The 26371-nt window shown below is 36.0% G+C and overlaps 2 protein-coding genes across 2 annotated transcripts; one reads left to right on the top strand and one right to left on the bottom strand.

Moving 5' to 3' along the window:
- Window positions 1-66: 66 nt before the first annotated feature.
- Window positions 67-23886, top strand: cfap43 (cilia and flagella associated protein 43). The gene is made up of 38 exons (XM_030156666.1): window positions 67-140; window positions 922-1178; window positions 1887-1983; window positions 2101-2268; window positions 2434-2584; window positions 3459-3603; window positions 3778-3860; window positions 3976-4107; window positions 4192-4308; window positions 4416-4493; window positions 4607-4752; window positions 5594-5697; window positions 5855-5998; window positions 6617-6777; window positions 6866-7030; window positions 7384-7514; window positions 8443-8602; window positions 9341-9439; window positions 10085-10162; window positions 10566-10691; window positions 10771-10875; window positions 10968-11084; window positions 11569-11760; window positions 12478-12684; window positions 12840-12926; window positions 13148-13228; window positions 14708-14836; window positions 14937-15056; window positions 15848-15955; window positions 16198-16284; window positions 17138-17226; window positions 17326-17536; window positions 19448-19560; window positions 19706-19865; window positions 20703-20867; window positions 23161-23241; window positions 23325-23475; window positions 23578-23886. The coding sequence occupies exons 1-38, from the start codon at window positions 112-114 to the stop codon at window positions 23751-23753; spliced, it is 4950 nt and encodes a 1649-aa protein (XP_030012526.1). The 5' UTR covers window positions 67-111; the 3' UTR covers window positions 23754-23886.
- A 57-nt stretch (window positions 23887-23943) lies between these two features.
- sfr1 (SWI5-dependent homologous recombination repair protein 1) lies at window positions 23944-25971 on the bottom strand. Its single transcript, XM_030156664.1, has 3 exons — window positions 25691-25971; window positions 24245-24577; window positions 23944-24165 (listed from the first exon to the last, which is right to left on the bottom strand). Exons 1-3 carry the CDS (start codon window positions 25790-25792, stop codon window positions 23977-23979), a joined length of 624 nt encoding a protein of 207 aa, XP_030012524.1. The 5' UTR covers window positions 25793-25971; the 3' UTR covers window positions 23944-23976.
- Between the last annotated feature and the right edge of the window lie 400 nt (window positions 25972-26371).

Genomic DNA, 26371 nt, shown 5'->3' with positions numbered 1-26371 from the left:
TAGAGTCCTCTCGTTGCCAGGGGAACGCAGCGACACATCACTCCGTTGTGGGTAAAAAAAAAAAAAGCTTATTTAACGTTATGGTGTGTGCGTCTTCATTTCTGCTGTAAAATGGATGAAATTGGACAATTAGAAGTCAGGTAAGTTAATTCCTTCTCTTAAAAATTGTTTTAATAAACTACGACGGCGTATTAGGGCCACACAAGAATAAAAACGCTTGTCACAACGAGAATAAAGTCGTAGTTTAAAAAAAACAAACTCATTATTTAACGAGAATAAAGTTATATTTCGAGAATAAAGTCATAATATAATGAGAAGTTGTACCTACTCATCGACAAATGGAGAACTGTGAACATTCTGTGCAGTTCTCCTTTCATTTGGGGGTCAGGCACATAGGCCAAATGCTGAGTCTATCCTCCATCTACACATTATCATTAGTCTGAGGACTTTGGAGAGAGTTTGCACACGTTTGGGTCTGTAGTAAGAACCAAACTGATTTGTAGCAAATTTCGTCTTTTGTGGAGGAGAAACTGCTGAAGTGGTCATCTGCCGGGCTATCAGTGGAAACACCACAGAACTAAACAGAGAGGGTCTGTTGTTTCTGAACAAACTGGGGGGACGCTACTGTGAGTTTGAGTCCAACAGAAGGGAAAGTTGCTGCTTCGCTTGTTTCCTTCGCTGTAAAACCGGAAACTGTCGAATTTTCAAAATATTACGAGTTTAATCTCATAAAAGTACGACTTTATTCTCGTTAAATAACGACTTGATTTTCGTTAATCGACGACTTTATTCTCGTTAATGACTTTATTCTCGTATTTATTTTCTTATGTGGCCCTAATACGCCGTCGTAATAAACCCTTCATTTGCTAACATTTAAAAGCTTTTTACATATATCTGTTTATACTCTTACTTGTCTTGTAGATGGATACAAGGATTTACAGGAAAAAACGTCGAGTTTGTCGACAACAATACTGTCTGTTATCCATGTGGGAATCACCTTGTTTTCCTAAACCTCAGTACCAAAGAGCAGAGTGTGTTTGAGGGTCCAGGGTGCAGAGGCATCAGTGCATTTACAGCAAATGGCAACAGTGGGGTGTTTGCAGTCTCTGAAAGAAAGCTAGACACCTCTATATTTGTGTACAATTACCCTGATCTTGGATTGAAGAATGAACTCAAAGGTAAGGCCGATAGTTACTTTACTCCTGAATCCCAGCCTCTCAAAAAGGCTTGACTTGTATTTGAATGTAATCTGATCTGTACAGTGATGCTCTATCTTTGCTGTAAAAACAGTCCAAAATTAACTATGTGGTTCATCTGTCACTGGCAGGTAAAAAGAAGAAAATTACCTGCTAAAAATATCTTTATTGGCCAAAATATTGTGCTTATTTGCCCAAAAAGTACCTCTGGTTGTTAGTCTGCAAACTCATCTTTAGCAGGCAATTAAATGAAAAATATGTTTTACAGTTCAAGTTCATGGTACTGGAAAAAGAGTGGTCTGTCCCCAAATTCATGAGGCAGCAATAATTTAACAGTGAACATTAGATTAAAAAAATGAATGTACTTTTTACAATAGCTTAAAGACAAACTGTGAAGTTACTATTCATTTTATACACTGATCACATATATTTTTGGGCTTATAATGCAGACTCTTTTTTTCAGTTTCATACATAGTGTGCAAAAACTAACTAGCCTATTTCAAGTGTGCTTGGATTGGAAATTTCTCTTCTGTATCAACCGGTTGCTGATGATTTCACTTCATTTACCTGCCACACCTAAATGTAACCACGTCTGTCGTCTGGCAGGTGATAATTCTGGACTCTGGTTAAATTTATTCAACAATATAACCCATTCAAACAAATCCTGAAAACCAGTGACTGTGTTTCTAGGCTCAGCAAAACTGGACTACACATCTCTAGCATTAAGTGATGGTGGTCCTTATTTGGTCTGTTGCTCCTCTCTTCCAGACCACACCATAACAGTGTGGTAAGCCACTGAAAGTAATACACCTCCCGATGTTGTAGGCTGTAGAATATGTATCTTAAGCCATGTTTATTTAGGCTGCACAGCTCTGTTTCTGTAACCATGACTATGTACCTACAGGAACTGGGAAAATGCTGAGCCAGTTTGTACACAACCACAGGCTGGGAGGGATGTAATTTCTTTGGCGTTCAACCCTTTGAATTGGCTCCAAGTTTGTGCGTTAGGAACTTCATCCCTCACTGTGTGGAATATTCAGAAGAATGTCAGCTGTCATGTCCTAAAACCAAGGTAAAGCTGCCGTAAAACTGTTTTGCCTGCTTTAGTTTTACAGCAGGTGCAAATGGGACTAAAGGCCCAAGCAGAACACTAACATACTCACATCCAGATAGTGCTCTCTTTATGTTTTTTTTTTTTTTTTTAATATTTATATATATTTTTCTGTGTCTCTTTCAGTTTGATAGAGCTTCCAGCTGTTGATGGCACCATTGTTGAGAGACTTTTGGTCAACTCTCATAGCATCAGTGAAAAACTTACCTATCTTGGTCCAGAACTGCCTCCATCAGCAATTTCAGGGCTCAAAGGAGACAAGACTGAAAGCATTGTGGTATTTTCCCTCTGTCTCCAATTCACTTACATTGACCAAAAGGTTTTCATGTCGGTATTTACTTTACGTACAATAAATGGCAGTAGATATGAAAAAGATCTCTTTCAATGAAATGTTATTGATATACTGCTTAAAGATACAAGGAATGCCTAAAAAGGTATGGAAACATTGTGTAAATACCTAACATACACAATAAACAAATTGGATAATACTAAGGAAAAAGATGTATATAATATAATATAATATAATATAATATAATATAATATAATATAATATAATATAATATAATATTTAAATTATTGTATATAATTTTGGTATATTAAACCTGAAATGGAATAACAGATTTTGGCAGTGTCTTTTTTTTAAACTATTCATTAGATGTAATCTTTATTTGTCCTTGTGGGGAAATTGGTTTTCTTTCACAAGGTAGGTCACCAGTATCACACATTAATGGGAGACACTCTATACACACACCCAATGCTCCAGTCATATTTGTACATATACTTTACCAAATATAGGCAGAGCCAAACTAACTCGTTAACATGCATGCATTAAATGGCCTGTGGCCCAGGTGACAGATATTCAGTTTTGCATTTTAATTGATGTTATTTCCTTTATTTATCATTCTGTACATCTGGTTACATATACTAAATACAATAATCTAACAGGTGACTTTTTTTCTGACAGTCTTTTTCTGAGCCTTATCAAACCAGCAAAAGATGCAAAGGCACTGACACTGAAAGCACAATAACACATTTGAGGAGGTGTGTGTGTGTGTGTGTGTGTGTGGGGGGGGGGGGGGCTTCTCTATGCTATGTTTTACGCTGCAGCATCTACTGTAAATGCAAACTGTTTTCCAACTTTGTTTACACAGAACAAGCTCTGCACAAAACCCAGAGTTACTCCTACTGCCATCTGCTGGACAGCCACATCACAGCTGTATGTGGGCTGTGAGGAGGGTTTTCTGCTGCTTGTGGACCCAGAGAGCCACTCTGTCTCCATCCTCTACAACCCCACAAGTAAACACACTCACACTCACACACACACACACACACACACACACACACACACACACACACACACACTGGTGCACTGAGCAGCGGGACAATTTGTACTTTTCCATATAGGTCTTACCTAGTTTTATGTGGCAAAAACAAGCGCCTTTAACCAATGATTTGTGTTTTTGCTTTCAGCTGCTGATGCAATTCCTGAACTCAAACAGAGCAGCTTTCAATGTTTAGCCCTTAACAGGAATGGTTTGATCACAGTAGGAAAGGTACAAAGCTATAAAGCCTCTAAAGTCAACCACTAAATGATATGGTTTACATCTTGAGGTGTCGTATTTTGTATTGACTAACTTTTTGACCCGATTTAAAATCTCTGTCTTACAGAACAATATGGCACACTGCTTGGAAATAAAAGGAATTCAGATTACAATCACACAGTCATGGGAATTAGATGGACCTATTACCACTGTTATGTATTCCCCTAACTATGAAACATTATTTTTCTCCTCTAATATGGTAAGTACTTGTAATTTAACTAGTGTAAGTGAGCAAAAATGTGTGTGTTTGTGTTACCGTGAAAAAAACGTTATAATTTTCCAGGGTAAAATCTACACCTTGAACACAAGCCAATCAGAAGAGATAGTGAACGTTCTGGATGCTCTCAGTGGCGACTTTGTGGCTGCAGCTTTGTCACACACTGACAAGAATATTTGTGTGGTAAAACATTTGTGTTGTCCAATAATAACAGCGTTTCATGATTTAAATGTTGTGTAATTTGGGTTAGCATCACTTAAGTAAGTTTATGTTTCTCTTGCTGGATGCAGTCTGTGCAGAAATGTGGACAACTGCAGGTGTTGTCCACAGATGGTACCAGCCTTGGCTCCCTATCTCTGCAGACTGAGGTCATATTCAAAACATACATTTATAACATATATGAAGAACTTATAGCAAGTGGTATGCTGATTCACTTGCTCCAAAAGCATGCAGTATGAAAATGTAAATTATGTCTTTGCAGGTGACAAGTATGGCCTGCTGTCCTATAGCAAACTATGCGGCCGTGGGGACTTCTTCAGGAAGGGTCCTCTTTATAGACCTGAACAGGCAGCAGCCTCGTGTGGTCCACCAGATTCACCTTTACCGTGCAACTGTGGATCACCTTGTGCAAGTGTTCTTTAGAGTATCTCATAATTTATTGAACAAAAGTATAAGCATGTGTTATTTCTGTTCAGAGCAGTGGATCTACTGCTGGTGAGGAAAACATTAACCCTTTCATGCATGAATTATGAAAAAAAAAAAGTATCTAGATTTTTTTTGATTGATTTTATTACTCAAAATTAGGCTGAAGTTGAAATGCATTTTGAATTTTTTTTTTAATATGGTTTTATTAAACAGATATTCAACCTCCTGAGACCCAGGAAAGTACAAGTTTTGGCTTTCTTGAATTAAATAATTCCCTATATTGGAAACATCATGATGCAACAGTTTTTTCAGATGCATTTTTTTTTTTTTTTTTTTTTAATGGAATGTCCTTTGTGGTGGACAGTTCATATATATATATATATATATACATATATACATATATATATATATATATATATATATATATATATATGTATATATATATATATATATATATATATATATATATATATATATATATATATGTAAAAAGCGGTGAACTTTGTCTGCAAAGTGAACCGAAAAGTGGACAGAAAATCCATAGCAGGGTCTTAGGAGGTTAACTTTATGAGATCACAGAGCTGTCCAAATTGTACAACTAAGATGATACTTTTTCATAGTGTTGCTTAGGGTCTATAGAGACTGCCCCCATGTGGTTTGGAGAATATTGCCTTTATAACCCTTTGGAAAGTGAGCTTAAACTATGTGTCCACAAATGTGAACATCATGCATGAAAGGGTTGAAGTGGCACCTTGGATGCTTGTGTTTACATTTCATCTGTGTTTACATGTTTGCTTGTTATTTGTGTGTCTGTGTTTTACAGTTTTGATCCAAATGGGCACTTCCTTTTCACTGGTGCCTCAGATGCATATATCTATGTACTTGATGCAAAGCCATCAACACGATTTTCAGTCAAAGGATTCACAGGTAGTTGTTGTCACTACAATTTTCTGCATCTTGGAAAATACTGAACTTATGAATGCAATTAACATTTTTAGCTTGGATCAAATATAAAAGTGTCATACTTGCAAATCAGCAATGGTTTTAAAAATATTAATGTGCCTGAACCTCTCACATTTTACAGTTGCTCGAGGATCCATTTTGTCTCTTGCCGCTCAGTATATCAACGACAGTGAGCAGGTGAAAGTTCTTGCACTGTGCACTCACAAGGACAAAAAAAGTAGCAGTCTGCTTACACTGCTCACTCTGTCGGTGAAAGATCTTTCAGGTACTGTACTCAGACAGACACAATAGAACAAAACACAGTAAAACATTGTTTGATTTTTTTATAATCCTGTAACTCTGGATCATTTGAAATGAAGGAGGACTTCAGAAATTTGTCAGATGTTTATTCTGTATATATTTTTGGATCACTTACTGATAGATAAACATGATCATATTTACAATGGTCTGGTACAAATCCAGAATCATCAGCTGAGGAATTAAACCAAGAAGTGAAAAGTGGTCCTTAAAAAGCAAAATGTATTTTAGAAAGCATTAAATTATATTGCATATGCTAACTTAATTTGTTTTGTACACTGTGTTCAGTTTCCATCATTCATCAACAGGAATGCTTGTAAAAAGAATGATGTGAACCTTGATACACAACGGGTTGGAAACACAGAGGTCTCTGAAAGAAAGTGCACATACCAGCACTGGGGTGTGACTACAGACACAATGTTTATAGAGCTATTTTTTATGTAGTGTATTGTAAGCCTTCTTATTCTGCTACAGCACTTGACAAACAAAAGTTTCCTGAAAAAGCCCTCAAAGTGGTCGCCATTATACACAGGCTTTGTTTTTTGTACTCAAAGGTTTTCTGATCTATTGCATTTGTTATCTTCAGGTCCAGATTGTGTAGACCGCCATGGCTGTCTTTCTAATCACATCCTTAAAATGACCATATTTGAAGTGCCTCATCTGCTCACCTCCTGTGTCCTGGGAGTCAATGAGGTCTTTGCTTACTGCCACAAGAGGAGGGCTCTTCAGCGGTTTCAGCTTCCTCAGGTTTTCTGCTATCTAACATGACAGCTTCTCTTGTACTGATCAGGTAACACAAATGAAGCTGTTATCCTGCTGTGATTCTTTGTTCCAGGACTCAAACACTGACTCCAGGAAAAAGGTGGTCCAGCTAAAACCAGAGCAGGAAGTCAAGGGCCATCCTTTAGGGCCTGTTTCACTCACACTGTCTCCTCATCAGTTATGGCTGGCGTCTTTGGGTAGAGATGGTGTGCTGCGTGTACGAGAAACTGTTTCAATGGTAAGAAACTCTTTGTCATATATCCTCCTGAGACCCAACAATTGATTTTTGTCCTCTGTGGGGGACAAAAGTTTGACAGTTTTACTTTAAAAATGCTGTCCATTGCAAAGGACATTCCATAAATAAATAAATAAATAAATAAAATAAAAATAATTTAAAAAATGGACCTGAAAAAACTGTTGCACTATGCAGTTTCCAATCCAGGTTTTTTTTTTTTTTTTTTTAATGTAAAAAAGCTAACATTTTCACTTTCCTGGGTCTTAGGAGCATATGATATTAGAACCTAAGAAATCATTATCCTGCAACTAAAACATACACCCTTAGAATGTGTTATATTTTTGCTGTTCCTGCAGGAACACTACATCGAGTTGCAGTGCCATTCTTTGCATCTTGGTGGACTTCAGATTGTGTCTTTCTCTGCTGACAGTCAGACCCTCCTCACTGCTGGCTGCAAGGATGGCTCTTTAGTGTGCCTTGATCTGAGGTTAAAAAAAAAACAAAAACACACACAATGCTTCCTGTTAAATACACAGCTATGCCCAGTAGAGGGAACTGTTGCTTTCAGAAGAAAAACTCTGCTCTTTGGCTTCACAATTTATAACACAACATAGTTTATACTACTTTTCCTCTGTTACTGTTGGCTGTGAAGGAGGTACAAATAGTAAATAAAGACAGATGGTGCAGTAGGTTTGGAGGAAATGTGACCATAGCCTCCAAAAAACCAAAGATACAACAAACATTACCACGCATTACCTCCCCAAGTGAATCACATCCCACTCACATACCAACATCCACCTTCTCTACTTTCTTGCACATGTTTTCATTTTAAAGTTTTAAGTTTCTTTGGCAGTTTTCTTTTATATTTATTTATTTATTTTACAATATTTCATTACTAACATATCATCAGAATTTCTTTATTTGTCCCCGTGGGGCAATTCACGGTAAGTAGAGCAGTTTTACCGTCAGAGTGTGTGTGTATCTCTGGTCACATGTCTTAAAAACCCATCTTTTACGCAGCTCTCTTTTAGTTACCAACAAACTCTTTTATGTATCTCATCCATTTATAATTACAAATGATGAAGACTTGATTGAAAGTCTTAATTCATACCATGTAATGGAGCTATAAGACTAAGGTATTTATTAAGCATTTCTAAAACCATCAGTTACTACTTACACCTTTGTCTTAGGTTGTGGATAATTCTCGTTTTGATGTTAATAGAATCAAGGTGGTTAAACAGTATGAATACTAAACACTATAGAGTATGTGATTTCCTTTTGCTTCTTATGATACTTTACTTTTTGTACTTTTTTGCCCAAACTACAAAAGAAGCAAGGAAGCAAATGATTAGAGCTTTAAAACATATATTGTTTTTAATATGTTTTCCCTTTAAGTATCAAATGTCTCCTTGTAGATTCAATGATTTGGGCGCTGCTGAGTTGAAGGAAGCCACTCAGTATTGCCAGTCTATGGATTATGCCTTGAAGAATGTATTCCAAACAGAAAACCACATCCTCAGGGATTGGCCTGACTGGAGCCAATGGTCTAATGCTGGTGACACTGATGTGAATGAGGTGTGGAATGTTTTTGTACAGTAAACCATGACACAACAGTGTACGTACTGACTGTTGCTATTTCATTGATTTTAACCCATAAACACCCAGTGTTACTTTAGTGTCAGTTCCCAAATGGATTTTTCTCTATATTTAACATTTGTCAAGTCATTTATCACCATTTATTACAATATTATCTTCTTAATTTTATGTTTTTAAAGTGAAAATCAGGTATTTTTCTATATTTAATTTATTAATCATATAGATGTTCTTTAAAACTCAGATTAAAGTTGATGGTTATTATATCAAAAACAGAGAAAACTGAAAAAGAAGTGACTCTTTCACCAAAATCTGTCATTAACTGAACATAAACCCAGTGTGTCCATCCACTGTCATTGATCAAACTCCATGGGTTTTACTGGTGAATCAATGTTGTAGAAGATGTCAGTGTTTCCACCTTCACTATGGAGCCTCTGAATGTCCAAATGGGTCGTATCTGATGACCATGAAAAGATGACAAACTGCATTTTACACCAATTATTTACGTGGATTGGTACGATTAATGGTTCATCCGGTATTAAATAGTTACCCCAGTAGTTGGTTTTAGTTAAAGGTGGATGTTTGGGTCTTTATGGGTTAATGCACTTTTTTAGGTTACTTCTTAGTTGTGTTTAACAAGAGGGAGTACTGTGGTGTAAATCTGACAAAAACAATGCCTGATTTAATGAACTGGAATTAATGTGTTTCAACACTGTTTAGCTTAGTAGGAGAGCGGAGAATGGGGAAGTGACAGATCTGGATGAAAGTTCCACCGGCCTGTTATTACAACTCACTTGGCTGGAAAACAGGCGAGAGGCGGTCAGTGACTAATACACAAATAATCATAGCGGTGGTGTACAATGCAGATCATTTTGTGTCCTTACACCAATGCAGGTGGAGGATTACGAAAGTGCCCTTTGCACCTGTGTGTAGAATTTTGTTCCAGATGCAGCTGTGTTGCCTTTGGCACGCACTTTCACTATGCCACAGTTTGACTTATTGTTGCTTATTATAGTGTGAGAAAATCAAGCAATGAACAAACATGTTAGTTGTTGAACAGATAAGCATTGTAAAATATGTTCGGGATCTTTGATATGACAATGGTTCTTGATAATAATGGGTTGATAATGAAGGTGTGGCAATCTTTGTATTGTGGGTTTTACCTCTCATTCACAATCATACATGGGAAACCAACCTCTGGCCAACTTTTCTGCAGTTACATTATAATTACAATCACAATTACACAATTAAGTTTTGTCATAATACTGTCAAAGCATCTGTTTGAAATGAGCTGCATCGTATTTTATGTGTAGAACCACCTAGGTTTTTTAATTTGATATTGTAAATTCATAAAATCTTAATTAACCATCCCTTCACAGCTATTTCACTTAAATTACAATAGAATGGGTTATAAAGAGGTGTAACGCTGTGACACTCACATTTTTTACTTTGTATGTTGAACAGGTTGTGAAAGAAGACAATGAACAGAATTCTGAAGTAAAGGAAAAACTGAGGAAGAGCCTCAAAGCGTTACATGACATTGTGAGTTTATCATTATTAGAATTATTATTTACAGTTTTGTTACTAAAATATGTTGCTTTCACACACAAACAGACACTGACACAACAAATGTAAAACATGCTCACAAAAACAAAATACCTGTGAATTTATGTCACTGTCATTTCTTTTAATTCACATGATCAGCCTGACTATAAAACTATAGTACTTAAAAAAAAATTAAACTTTTTACTTCAGGAAGTATGTTATGATTAGTAATTTGTTAGAAAAAAAACATTGGAAGTAGTCTTAGATAAATCCTGCCTGTACTGATATTAAACCACAGACACAAGACACTGTATGGTTAAATAGAAAAGGCACGTAGTAGATCATGTTAAAAATGTCCAGAGTGATTTAATGAATTGACTGTGGTCCTCATATGGAACAGGTACAGGACATGATGCAAGAAAATGAGAACCTTCCCACAATTCAACGTCTGGAACAACATGAGTTTAACCTGGATGTGGATGAGCAGAGGAGACTGGAGGCACTGGTGCATGAAGAGGCCACGAGGGTAACGTGAAAACAATAAATCTTGAATTCTGTGTTTGAAGTCATCACGGTAACAGTGCTTAATTTAATAATTTTTTTAGGTGAGAACTGAAAAAGAGTGGGATATTGTGGCCAACCGTTACCTCTGGGATATCTTAAAGAGACAGTACTGGGATTCTATGGAGGTCAAAAGCAAATCCATCAAAGTAAGGTTTGATTCGTAGCCATCAGAGTGTTTCTGCTCATTGTCGTCATTACACTGCACCGTGATTTGATCTGGAGTCTTGGTCTGTTACAGGCTTTTCACTCTGAACACGAGGTGAAGAACTACCCTCTGACACAACGGACTGAAACAGAGCTGGATGAGCTCCGTAGAGTTCAGAATGTCAGGAAGATTGAAATGGCTTCCTGCACTGTAAGCAAAGCTGGTACACAGACATCAACAGTCTGTGGTTTTTGTTTTGGTTCACACAGCAAAGACAAACACATGTTTTCAATCTCCTCATATGTTAACTGTTTAATCTAAAGCAGAAATGCAGCTTGTGTGTTAAAGCTGAAGTTAAAGTGATGATGTGTGTTTTTTTTAACTCCCTGAAAATACATTTTTATGACAAAACCATTCAAGTCAAAACAAGTTTATGGCTTCGAAAATAATTTCATGCTTTGAATCACAGTCCTAAGTATGAACTTTGAATGTTGTAACTTTTTAAATGCTTGAACACGTGCCAGTCCACCAGTGTTGAAACTGTTAAAGATTTATAGCTCCGTGGTGGAAAAAAATCATCTCGATGTTCTCTCCACTGCAATAATCTGGGAGTGAGTTTATAATCTTATAGCCACAGATTCTGTCCTCAAACCTCTGATTCAAAGTATTTTTCCCAAACGTTTGATTGTAACAGAGCACCATAAAGAAAATGACTAACACATCGAGTGCTAAGGAGGATGAGAAAGAGGCGGAAGACCAAGAGGTGCCGAGCGCCGCTGTGATGGGATGCTCCACTGCTGACTGCGGATATTCAAGTCCTTACTTATACGACCAGTTCACATTGCAGACCACAGAGCAGAAGATTAATCAGATAATCCTGCTACAGGTGGGAACCTGCTCTAAACACCTGATGTATATATTAAAACCATGCCAAAAACGTAACGGAAAATATGCTGCAAAATAAAGAGCAAATACTGTGGCAAGAAAAAGTATGTGAAATGTCCTAGTTTTCAACATGAATTGGCCATAAAATGAAACCTTAATGTCTTTGAGATTATTGTGTAACCCCTTCCTGTTAACAGTTCTTGATCCAAGTTTTTCTTGGATGTCTTTTTTGTGAGGCAGATGCTTGTGGAAAAACTCAAAATGTTTAAGTGTTTTTTTATAAGTCAAAGTAGCTCCACACCTGCTTGATAATTTCACTGACTTCAGATTTGCAAACTCATAACTCCAATTAGCTCTTTTTAGAGTCATTCTCTTAAGGTCTCACTTTTTTCCATCAGCACCATGAATATTTAATATCTGAATTCAATTAAGGTTAAGATCAATTATCTGTATTGAATTAAGACATTAAAACACAAGACTCTTTTTTTTATTATTATTACAGTTTTTTGTAGTGTAATAGGTTAAAGATAATTCTATTTGTCTCTATTTGTAACTTATATGCAGACCAGATCACATTTTCTGTACAATTTCAGCAGAAAACTAGTTAAGGTCAAATGGTTAATGTACTTTTTTTTGCCACTGTAATTAAAGAAACAGATCAAGCTGTTTTTACAAAAGTGACACATTCAGGTTTACTGTGATCTTTTTTTTGTGTCAGGATGTGATTTATCAAGTCAAGACAGCTTTCAACACAGAATTTGAAGCTGTACATAAACAAAAGGTACAGGAGCTCAGTCGGATCAGGGAGAGGAATAAACGCATCAAAGCCATCATGAGAGAACTGGACGTGAAGGAGACGCTTTGGGAGCCTTGTCTTTCAGCTGACGAGTGTCCAGAGAAGCTGCTCAGTGTGGACGACTCAGAGGTCACTAACCTCCTCATTAAACATCTAAACAGCTAACTCCTGTAAAGTTGAACAAACTTTGAGCCACTTGATTAATTAAGGTTTCACAATTTATGTGTGAAGTAATTTTTTTTCTCTCCGATAAAAAAAAAAAAAAAATCTTTGTCCTACTCTAGATAAAAGCAGAGAAATACCTAACCCCAGAGCAGAGGGAAGAGGAGGAGAGGAAAAGACTGGAAGAGCAAAGACGTTTTGCAGCCAAGGTATGCTACCATAAAACTAATGTGTTTGTGTTTTTCAACACTTGCTTGTTACACATTTAACGTTCTTCAGATTCTTCCACTCTGATGTCCTGCAGCTCTGTTATTACTGACGACACTTTCAAATGAATCCAGTCCAGTCTAACTGAATATTCAACTGTTCCCTTCAATTCATAAATAAAAGCTTTTCATTTTTGCTGTTCGTTTTTGTCTTTTTATTCCAGGGTGATAATTCAAGAGAAAAGGCCTTGGATGATATGATGGATGGAGTGCTTGAAGTAAAAAAAGAGGACGTCTTAAAAATGGTACATTTTAATTATTATCAATTATATATTAATTATTATATATTAGAGACATTACATTACATTGTTTTTCTCAGTACTGTATCAGAGACAGTCAGGAACGTATAAATAACCTAACTGGAAAAAGGAACCAAGCCTCTGCCCTCAAATCTTTTAAGTGTGCATGTTTTCGGTCAAAGACATGTGATAAGCGAAGTGCAGTGCAACAGGTTAAAAAAACATGAACTGATTAGCCGTAATGCAAGACACTTGTGTCAATAGATGGGACTTGGATGGGTAAGCATCATGGGGGTTATAGTGCTGGATGCACTGACATCATTCGGTCAGTGAGTGACAGGCTGTCAGGGCTTGAAATGGTGTAAATGTGAACAGCATTTTACTACAAGTCATGTGATGTTACCTTGACAAAGCAAAGAGATGAGAGCTGAAGACAGATTCACTTTATTAAGGAACAGGAAAATTAATTGGCATAGACTACAGCTCAAAGTAAATCAAATCAAAAATTTAAATGAGAAATGAAAACAAGTAATTCATTATTTAAGTTACAAAAATAGCAGTAGTTGTAGTAGTAATAGTAGTAAGTGTTAGTTATCAAATAATTAATTGACTTACTTTTGTTAAATCAGTACCCTTTCATAAAGTAAAATTAAATATAATTGGTTAATGAACTGGTGTGTATTTATTGCCATTTCCTTTAAAGTCTGCTAAAGGTGATGATTTATGAAAAAGAGGGTAAAGGGATCGAAATCTAGAAAATACAAAACAAAAATATTTAGTCACAGTTAATTCATAAAATGATCACTCAGGTCAAAGTTGACCCAATGTTTCTAATAAGAGGTCCAAGTCTGTCACCGAAACCTTGCACATTAAAATAATATTAAAATAATGTTGCAGACTTGAGTATGTGGAGATTCCTTTACTTTTTTCACAAATTGCACTGAATGCATTGTGTTTAGTGGAACAAACAAATTAAAACATTCAAGAAAAGGCTATAAATTGAGGCTTTTAAATTTTTATGCTCATGAAATATGAATACAGCAAAATAAAAACCACTAATGATGTGTTTGCAAAGCACATGTTTTACCGCCTGTGACAAACAAACAGGCTCAGACATTTTAATCCTCTCTTGTCACTCTTTCTTACAATGAAATTAACTTTATTAATCCCTCCAGGGATTATTATCCAATAGCACAAAGTCACATAGAAGTAAAATTAAATAACTAAATTTCATCATTTACAAAATAGTCATAGTAGAACGGAGAAGTATGCTATTGATTTACTATCTGGTGGTAATGGTTATTGCAATACTTATGATGTACAAAGCATTTAACTTGTAAAGAGTCAGAATTAACTAATTAATTTACATTCATTCTCCTTTTTAGTAAAATATCTTTTCACTGGATTAACGTTTCTAGGTGGTGTCAGTTGAATTAGACAAATCAGCATGAGGGGCACATAGTTTCTATTGAATTAACTCCACAGGAAATACCTCCGCCTGAGTTTGTTTTGACCAAACCTGACATTCACTGGACTGAGGAAGAGAAAAAAGCGTACCGAGAATATGAGAAGAAATCCAAAGAGCTGCATGAGGAAAAAGAGAAGTACAAAAAGGTATAACATTCATTCAGCTTTTTTTTTTCCATAATGAGTAATGAATTGATTTACTCCTGTTCTGCGATGATGTGAACATCTCTGAACTCTGTGATGTCAGATACTGGAAACTGAAATGAAAAAACTGCAGGAGTCCACTAAGGATGCAACTGAAAAGCTTGATGAAACTTTGAAAAAGCTGTTTGAGAAGAAGGTGAAGTGTGAATTTGCTGTATATCAGGTAATATTACTATGAATTGTAAATTTTGTTTTCTTTACTTCAGGGGTGTCAAACTCATTTTAGTTCAGGGGCTACATCAATATGATCTGAAGTGGATTGTACCAGTAAAATAATAACATAATAATATATAAATAATGTCGACTCAAAATTTTTCTCTATGTTTTAGAGCAAAAAAGTAAAATTATATAATGAAAATGTTTACTTCTACAAACGATCTATTTTTTTAAAAATGTGAATAATGCGAACAACCATGAAAAAACTGAAAGTCAGAGCAATTTTAACATTCAGTTTAACATTTACACATGTGCATTACAACTTATAAATCACAGTGGCTCTACAAATACAAAAAACATTTAGAATCAGGCAGAATATTGCTGATAGAAAATTGCATCTTCTTCTCTGAAGACATTTCAGGTTGTTCATATTTGAGGTTATTTACATTTTTTGGTAAAGGACAGTTAGTAATCCTACTTTTTTTTTTACACTGAAACAAGGAGAAGAATTTGTAGTTGCCATTATTTATAGGTTGTTATGATATTATGTTACTGGTCTGATCCACTTTAGATTATACTGGTCTGAATGTGACCCCTGAACTAAAATAATTAATGTCATTTTTACATTTCACAAATTCATCCCATGGGCCAGATTGAACCCTTTGGCCCACGGGTCGCATATTTGACACCCATGCTCTTTTTAATTAATCTCACTTTCATTCCCCACAGCCTTACTTATATTTTACATCATGTGTATGTGATGTCGTTAAAATGATTGTTCTATGGTTTATTTGTCAGGAGGAGCTCAAGATTACCGACCTTGTTTACTCAGTGTTCAAAGAAGAAGGGATGAGAAACAGAGCTCTGGAACTCAAGCTCAAACTTGAAAATGTGTTGGAGTACAAGGTCAGAAAATCCAACTCAAGCACGGTAACGTTGAAGGAATTTATGACTGCCAGTTTCAGATGGTATTTATTTCAGAATCACTCTCAGCAGTTTTCAAGGGCAGCATCTTCTTCTTTGCTCAGGCGTGTTGTGCAAGAGCTGACCTGTGTGGCACGCTGATGTTTTTTGGCTTCAGATCATTCCCAGTACATGCTACTGTGTATCCTCTGTATGATCACGTAGATATATATTTTCTCTGACAGGATGAAGTCAGGGAAGAGGTGAAGAAATGTGAAGAAGAAGTAGAAGAGTTTCAGTGCACATATAATGCAATTGTAGCCAAAGACAAAGTAAGGCTTCTCGTGGATTACTTACATTTGGTGTTTTTGCCCATAATTGCCTGTGTACATAAATGGGTGCTTCTATGAAACTGACTTCATTTTGGTACCTGGCACTTTGCCAGCTTTTTTAGACCCAATAAAAAAACAGAAATTTATACGTATTTCCCCCAAGGATGTATCTGATGATGACCTCAGATAAATGCAAAAAAAAAAATTATACTCTTGCACTGAGACATCCCAAAATTAATGAATTTTTAATAAAATAGTGGGGCCAAAAATAGGACCAAAATTGGGGCATGAAAAGCTACCTAGGTGTCACTGCATTTTATTTTGAAAACATGGCTTGAAATGGTCTTATATACATCTATAAATAAAGACATTGTGTTAAATTTGACAATCTTGGTGGTTTTTCTAATCCAGACATGCAGGGTTTTCATGAATCGGCGGCAGTCTCATTCCAGGTTTCGCATGTAACCCATTATGTCCACCTGCATTACATGTGGAACTTGCCCATTTAACAGCGATCATTTTTGTGAAACTGGTTCGATTCCCAAATGTACCTGTGAGAGAATAAAAAAAATTTCAAAAAAATAGTAACACATAATTTTCGTGTCCTCTTTACTGTGTTACATGCAGATTTTTGTATTAAAAAAATTATATAAAAAACACAAATGTGTTTTATCTGAAAAATTCTTTCTCTTTTATCTCTGTAAATATTTATTTTTAAAATAGCCCAAAGTGCTTCCAAACTTGCTTCATAACAATAGTCTACATCTGGTTTGAATTTTAAGCCCCCATTTCCTGTTTTTAGGGACCAGTTTCATAGAAGCACCCAAATATAATATTGTCCTTGTTTCCTAAGGATCTTGACAAAAACTTCAAGAGGGAGTTCTGTGATGTACCACGTCACATCCTGGAACAGCTCTATAAGCTCTTTAAGCGCAGACCCAGGTTTGTGTCAATACATACAGCAGTTGAACCTAACCTTAGATCCTACACAACAGTGTTTAGTGAAAGCTGTGGTGCTGATCAGAGAAATTTGACCCTCAGAGTTCAAAAGACGAAGACCCAGGCCGACAACACACCCAACCCTTTTACAGAGCAGCGCCAGAGTGCTTCGCTGGCCCCAGATGGACTCGTCAAAATGATGAAAGCAATGGAGGAGATGGATGACCCAAAGAATATCCCAGAGGGCTTAAATGCGTTCATCTGGGAGAGGTTTTGTCGTTATCGAAGAACCAAGATAGAGAGTGAGCACCAGGTATTTTAACATGAGCAACAAAATGGGCAATAAGTTGATTTACATATATCAGTAACAAAGAGATATATTAAATTTACTTTTGGTCTGATAATCTCCATATATTTATTCTACAACCATTAGGTATTAAATTTCATATCATGTGGCATGCAAACTTATATGAAATCACACTTTTCTTTTCAAATTTCTATGCCTTCATTGTATTTTTTAAAATTATTATTATTTCTTTTTTTTTTACATTTTTTGTTTTACATCTGTTAAGTACATTTACACAGGTGACCATGGCTTGATAGATGATCTATGTAAATCCATTATTTGTAAATATTTCATATTACTACACAATAAGGACAAAAGTATTCAAGTGTTTCATTGCCAATGGGAGGGTGAGATTTTATTTTATTCAGTGTAGATTTTTTTAATCATTATGATTGTTTTAAATATCCTATCACTAAATTATTAAAATATTTGTTGTGCTCTGACCATAAATAACCATTTTAAGCCACATAAAACCATCTGGTTTCTGCAACTTTCACTCAGGAAGAAAAATCAGCTTTTAAACTTAAAAATATGTGTTTGATATTTATTGTGACAATTATTGACAATTAATATTAACATTTTTGTTGCAATTTTTCCAATCAACTGGAGTTTGAATCCTAGAACATGGGTAACAATATTCTTGTCCATGTTTATAGAAACATTAAGAATGTGAAGATAAATCACGGTCGTGCCACATTTTTTCAAGCTACAAATTATGTATGTGAAAAAAACTTTAAAACCACTAATTGTAACATGTTATTATGAAGGTATGTGAACACAAAATTCTTATTATTTAAACAACTGCAGTATTTTCTGTGTTTTTGTATTTTAAAATTGAAATCCTTATACATCCTTGTGCACATAAATACATATAGATATGTTTTACTTCAGCCAAAGGTCTGTCATTTTACTTTAAATTAATATACAGTTTGTCTAAGACCAGCAGACAGGTAGTTATATTCAGTACATACTAAATACAATCTCACCAGACATGTGATTGATGACTTGGCTTCTGACAGTTCTGCTGGATTTATAAACTGTGAGCATGTCAGATCCTTGCTGTCAAGTCATGCTATTGAAAGCTTAAACTGTGTCATACAAAACCCAGAGCAGCACTGCCAGTTCAAGTGCCATATAAGTGGACCACTAAAATATCTGATGACCTAAAATAAGCGCGGTGGCAGCTGATAATACGGATATAAAATAAGCATGCAAACATACTTGTCCTGTTTACGGCTTTACACGTCTAATTGAGTTATCACCAAGTCTTCCATAAAGTTAACATGTTTCCAACTTTTTTTTTTTTCTTTTACAGTGCATTTTTGTGCTTCTTCAGTGTGGCAGATTACATTGGTCTACTTTTTTTTTTTTTTTTTTTTTTTAATTCCTCAGGGATGAAATGGGCTAAGTCTTATATACAAAATAAGATTGGAAAACAAACAAGAAAAGTACTGGTTAGCTGATGTTTTCAGTATATATGATAAAATATTATTACACTTATATATTGGTTTATGTATATTTATAGAACAGATTTATAAACCTTCCACCAAAAAGAACCTGAATAGTATGTATTATAATGTGCAAACAGTGTTTTGAAATAAACCTAGTAGCCCTGAGACAAACATTCTTTTTGAGTAAAACCCATTTTCTCATTAATTCTCAGAAACTTCAGCCAACCAGCATGTTTTACTTAATTTTTCTTTATTAATGACTTAGCTTGGTAAAGTTTCACTACTTTTATTCTGGAGGGCTTTTTTTTACTTGTTGATCAGTGTTATTGGACAGCACAGTTACCATATTGTTAGGGTTAGTGATGCGTTTTTACAGACCCTTTCAGTGATTTCTTTTTTATTGTTTTTTAAACTAAATCATCTGCAGGTAAAAATGAAAACACATATTTTTGCTGAGATGCAGTCAGTCCTGCAGAAGATGACAGAAGAAAGCATGGCCGCTGAAGAGGAATTTAAAAATATCTCTGATGAGCTCGAAAGGTATGTTATAAATTAATGTTGAATATTATCAGGCCAAACAGAAAATTAAAGACTGAAAAAACAATAAAGTTGTCTATGTTCAAAGGCAGAACTACTTAATTGATGCCTTCATGGACAATTCCTCAACCTTTTGCTGTTTTTCTAGACTCCACAGGGAGAAGAACCGTTTCCTGTCGGACGTTATGGTCCAGGTCCTCCCTAAACAGGGTCAGGTGGAGGCTTCTGTCACAGACCTGACCTTGGACTACTCTGACTCTGTACTGGTCAACAGGACTGTGGTGGACGACCTCAAGAAAACAATCAGGGTCAGCCAAGTGTCAGAAAACACAGGCCACACTTATACATGAAAACAAGGATGACTGTTATTATGTAGGCACTAGAAACACACAAGATACTTACTTGGGGAAATGAGAATAATGGTACATGTCAACAGAATACAAATAAAAGAAAGTTAACCCTTTAAATGCCGAAGTTGCAATATACAAGCAACATAACTGAATGAAACAGACCATAGATACAGATAAAGTGCCGAACCTTGTTACCACCTCTTACCAGTGAATGACAGACATGTGCTCTTTCAATCCTAACACCATGTCAGAACATGTTTCTATTAAAACTGAATAAGATAATCCAGTTTGAAAGGTGTGGTCCGGAGTTAGTTTAGTAAGTACGTAAGTAAAGTTTATTTTAGTTTTAGTTTTTATAGATAAGGACAGATTTGGCTACTCTGCTGCTTGGATTAAAAGCGTCTAAAACTTATTGCATTTTACTTTCTAACAATGTTTAAATTCATTTATTTCAAGGATAAGATGACAAAAAACCAAAAACACAAAGAAAACTTACATGACAATATGTTCAAAGTTCAATTTTACTAAAAGTTACACAATCAAATATGGCTGCCGCCCTGTGATGTCACAAGATGCAAATTAGATGAGTAAATTTACTCCCATCATAAACTTTTGTTATACCCCATATTTTTCTCATGTACAGTATGCCTTTATTTCCAACCTCTTCCAAGCTACAGCTTTTAGAAATCTTGAGATCAAAAAAATTCTGGTGCCCAGAGGGTTAATATTTTGGTTGTGAAACATGTTCAACTAATGTATATGTGAATTTCAGTGTGCATTTTTCTGTTTTACTAGACACTTGGAGATGAGAAAATAAACCTGATGGTGAAGTGCAAAGACATTCGTAAATTCACCATCCAGCAGGAGTGGGAAGACAAGAAGTTAAATATGCAGATTGAGGACCTCATCAACAAGGCGAGAGACATAAAGACATTTCGGATCTCTGAAGAGCAACGGGAGGTGAGAGGAATCACACAATCGATGCTGCCTTTATCATTTATCAAAATATTTACTCTCCAGGCAGTTCTTACTGAGTCAGGGAATGAGATCTAAATAATCATATCTAAGCTCTAATCATGAGCTTTGACCACACATCTTATAGAAAATAAAGTTTGTATTTAATGTTGGCGTTTTCAATGTGTCCTTTAACATAATCCAAAAGCCTAACATCTGTTTGAAATGTTTGTGAAATCTGTGAGCTGTGAGACGTTAACACTCGTAGTGTTTTTGGCCAGACCTCAGTCAGTGATATCAAGGCAGGTATTTTGGTTTTGGCAGCATATGTTTTACAGGCAGAAAATTGTTACCATAAGTACAGATGGATGACACACACCCTATTCATTCTGACTCCCCACCCTGTATTTTCTTTCTTTTCTTTTTTTTTTTTGTATTTGCTTTGAATCTGTAGGCAGGTAGGAGACAGGTTAAACACTGCGGTTATATAACTGGGACTTACATAATCATTAATGTAAAGGCCTATATTGTGCAAGATTTGGGGGAGTCACGAGGATCTAATTCAGTGGTTTCCAACCTTTTTTGGCTCGTGACCCCATTTTAACGTCACAGATTTCAGGTGACCCCAGACATTCAAAACAGAGACATTTTTTTTGGCTAAAATTAATGTTTTTGATCATGTAATAGTTTGCTATACAATGTTGCAAATAAACATTAATTTTTTTCAACATTTAGACTATATAATGTAAATTTTTATTGGTAAGTTTTAATTATTATTATTTTTTTAAAATAAATTATTAGAAATTCCAGGCGACCCCAGACATTCAAAATGGAGACATTTTATTTGCTAAAATTAAATTTTTTTTGATCGTGTAATAGTTTGCTATAATATATTGCAAATAAACATTAATTTTAGGCAACATTTAGGCTATATAATGTAACTTTTTATTAGTAAGTTTTAATTTTTTATCAATTACTAGAAATTTCAGGCGACCCCATTTGAATTCCAGGCGACCCCACGTGGGGTCCCGACCCCAAGGTTGAAAAACACTGATCTAATTGCAGAAATGAAATGTAATATTCAGTGTTTTCAGTGTATAATTAAACAAAAATGAGAATTATTGTGTTTTTGTTATCTTAGATGGAATGTACAAAGAGAAACGTGACCTCCCCTCCACAAAGACAGAGGTCACATGTCTCCTCCCCTTTGGGGAGAAGGTCACGCTTCACAGACAGCATGTCTCCTCAGTAGCTCCAACTGAAAATCCTCTAGTTGTTTGTTGTACGGTGTGGGGCGTCTAATATTACGAGTCACTTTTAAAATCACCAATGTGGAACAGAGTTACGCACATTTACTAAAAAAGTCTAGAAGACAACAAACAAACCAGGGTCTTCTCTACAATTAAGGCTTTTTGGGTACCATTGGGTTAACACTAACACTACATTCATGTAAAATTAATGTGAAGGGCGTCAAACTAAACTGGACTCAGGGAAAATGGTAGGATACAAGTTGCAGCCAAGTCACCTAAAACCCTGCAAGCACACTGTTTTTACAACCACTATAGGTGATGTGGAAATTGGTTCAGTTGGTTGCAAACAGCATCTTAAATGTTCAATGTCATTAATATCACACACTGAATCTTTGAGGTGAGCTCTGTTTAGTTAATTATCCAAAGTTAAACGAAAGAAACAAAACCTCCATGGCTTCATTCAGCTTCACATACAGACAGTGGAATAAACAGGCAATTCTTAATCTCACAAGAAGTAGTTCTGGCAAACTGTAAAGACAACAGACACACAGAGCTCATGTCTGAACCTTAAAAAAATAAAAGAAGCACATTAATATCAAATGAGTCATGGATCATCCACCTTTCAAAAATAATGAACATGGCACGTACATCTTTCCAAGCATGAGCACCAGTTTCATCTGGCAATAGATTCAGGTAATCACTGAGGTGTGGCACGAACCTTCCTGTCATTGTGTAGGGATTAAAATAAAAACAAACCCATTCTAAATAATCCTTGATTTTTATGGATACATTTCTCGGTCTGGCTGCATTCACATCTCTGAACAACAATACAGGATTAGTTGACAATGATGATGTAAATTAGATAAGATGGATTCCCACCATCAGCTTTTCATTTCACTGTTAGACACTGTTCACTACATCAAATCTTCATAGGAATGTACTAAAGTTAAGTACCTGTTAAGGCTTGTTGAGACACTTTATGCTGCTTCTAATTTATCCATTACATGTAGATTTGTCTTTGTTTACATGCATTTCTTCCCCTTTTGCAGTATCTCAACAAGAAAGACAAAAACAGTCAAGTGTCCATGAAAGTTGTCGCTTTGGAGAATGTTATAGCTATGCAAGAAAAGGTACCAAAAGAGTCATCATTAAATCTAATCAGTTGTGTACTTGACCATACTTGACTGTTATGTCTAAAACGCTGTACTTTCAGAGTCACCTAAAGCGAGTGGAGCATCGCAAGAGGAGGATTAAAGAGTTGAAACGGCGGACACAAAAATGTAAATCTACAGCAGTTTCAGATGAGAGGCTCGCTGAGATGCATGCAGCTGTGTCTGAGAAGATGCACATTTATGAAGCAATAGGTGAAGGAGGTTTTGATGTTCTGACTATAAAAAGTGATTTGAGTAAGTCAGGATATTCAAGGACAAAGCATTTACTGTGGCTTGTCTTTGGTTGGCATACAGCTGTGGAAGAAAAACAGGCAGCAAAAAGAGAACAACGCTACCAGGAAATTGTCCAAAGGAAGAGGCTGGAGGACTTGGCCAGGGCGCAGGCACAGGAGCTGGCTGTCCTTTGGGCCGAGGTTGAACGGCTGAGGATGAAGAACTTCCCTGCACTTAATCTGCTGAAACACAACTAACCAACACTTCCTCTTCAAAGGTTTTATTCACATTGTTCTTAACAAATAAACATCTGCATAGAAATAGAAACAATTATAACTTAAACAAAAACAGCAGCAGCAACAAATAAAACAGCATCTTTTTAACACTTTACATTTGTGATGGGCTTGTGATTCAATTCATCTACTTTTTTTGGCTACTGACAGTACAGTCCTGTATATGTGTGTGTGTTTGAAGGCATATTTAGGTAGTGAATTCGTCCTCTGAGCGGTCAAAGTGCAGGATACCGTCATCTAGACCAAAGAGGTCAATGAGCTCAGACAGGCTGGCCTTTCTTCCCTCTATGGGGACTTGAGACTGCAGCTCATACAGTGCAGACTGAGCACAGCCTCGCCACTTGTTGATCAAGGTCTGCAGCTGTGTCAAATCATTCTAAGGAGAGAGACACAAGGAGGGTTAACTAGAATAAATCACCTCACAGGCTATTTAGACATTTGAAAGCAGCCCATACCTTGCTTCTGTACATTTTAACCATCTTTAGTCTTCGTAGAGTCTCCATCTTAGCTTTAACTTCCCTCCTGAGTTGGTCTCGTTGTGTGTCTTGTAAGGGAGGGTGATTTGGCTCAGTACTGGGTCCAGGTCTCACTATATTTCTGTTCATGTCAACACTGTGTACGATCACTGGCAGGTTATCAACAGTCTCCTTCTTGGTATGTGCTGAAACCTGCCCTTCATCCTCCTCTTCATCCACACAGAGGCGTTTGGCCACAGACAGAGGCGACGTGAAGGAGCGTCTTGTCCTCTTCAACCTTTCCCTCAGTGAGACGCTGAGCTTCTGATGAGACTAAGGAGAAAAAGGAAATAGGAAAGTACAAAGCTGAGATCAGAGGCATTATGCTATTTTAGTTCAGGGGCCACATACAGCCAAGTTTGATCTGAAGCGGGCTGGACCAGTAAAATAATAGCATAATAACTTATAAATAATTGGTTGCTTTAGTGCAAAAAAAGTCCAATGAAATTATAAAATGTTTACATTTACAAACTATCCTTTCACAAAGGAATATGTATAACCTGAAAAACCACAACCTAACATTTCTTGAGAAAAATGAGTGAATCTTAACAATATTATGCTACAACTTATCATTTATACATGTGCATTGCAGATCTACATGTAGTAACAAGCATAATATTGTTAAAATTTTGGAACTGAAATACATTTGACATCCTTGACTGTTAATACTGTATCTTCAGTGAAATTTTTGCACATGGTAAATTCATCCCTTTGGCCGTATGTTTGACAGCCCTGGTTTAGATGGACACACAGTATTATGCATTAAATAAAAACACTCGGGTCAGTTGTTAAATCCAGATTAACCCATGAAGACCCAGTGTGACTTCTGTGGCAGTTCCCAAATGAAATTTTCTCAATTTTTAACCTTTCTGAAGTGATTGATCATGATTTACTCTAATATTATGCTCTGTATTTTGCATTTCTATGTGAAAATCAGGTATTTTGTCATATTTAATGCACGGATTATGTAGCTTTTCATTAAAGATCAGATTAAAGTTAAAGAGTATTATATCCAAAACAGAAAAGTAAAGAAAAAGATTTTTTTTTTTTCTGCAAAATGTATCATTAATTGAACATAAAATAAGTGTCTCCATCCACTGACATTGATCCAACTCCATGGGTTTTACTGGTGAATCAATGTTGTAGAAGATGATGGTGTTTCCACGTTCACTGCAGAGCCTCTGAATGTCTAAATGGGTCAAATCTGATGAACATGAAAATATGAGAAACTACATTTTACACCGATTTTACACATGTATAAATAGAATGAGTGGATCAACAGGTATTAAACATTTTATATCAATGAATGACTTTAGTCGCCAGTGGATGTTTGGGTCTTTATGGGTTAAAAGTCACAGCTGAACTACAGTCTTTACTCCACATTACCTTTCCTTGTCTGGATTCACATGGGCTCGTTTCTGTTGAGGCTGAATGAGCGGGTGTAGAATAAACAGACTTTACTTTGTCTGCTTTGGGAGTTACCTCCATCTGTAAACCTTACTTTACATACATGTACATGAACTAATGCTACCGTTTTAGCACTAACAGCCAGCTACTTCACGGAGATCGACAAACTACTAAAACTGAAATAACACAATAAATCGTACTGATGACTGATTTTCCTAATATTGTATGGAAGGTTTAAACATGCAAAGTTGTTAAACACCACTTGAAATGCGGTGTATATCTGTCTAAAAATGTCAGTGCGTTGTTTTTTCCGTATTTTGTAGCTCAAGAAAGCCTCCAAAGTAAATGATTGGACAACTCTTGATGACGTTGATATCGTAGAGGATCATGGGAGATGTAGTTTTTAGTGTCATTCTAGCATGGAGGCAGCCTAATAACACCGTGAGGTTCAGGTAAGGACAGATCAAGAAGAAATTCAATCAAAAGTAATAAAACACACTTCACTGATGAGGTAATGAAATAGCTGCAGTAACAGAGATACTAGTATGAAAACTTAGCAAAAAACCTGGGAGAAAAATCTGCTTTAACCCTTTCATGTATAGTGATCACTCCAGTGGACAGTTTTTTTTTTCAGCTGTTCTCTTGTATATTCATGGGTTT

Source organism: Sphaeramia orbicularis, chromosome 15 (assembly GCF_902148855.1).
Source record: "Sphaeramia orbicularis chromosome 15, fSphaOr1.1, whole genome shotgun sequence".
NCBI lineage: Eukaryota > Metazoa > Chordata > Actinopteri > Kurtiformes > Apogonidae > Sphaeramia > Sphaeramia orbicularis.
Note: the sequence above shows the minus strand (reverse complement) of the source record. Positions and strands in the feature narration are given on the sequence as shown.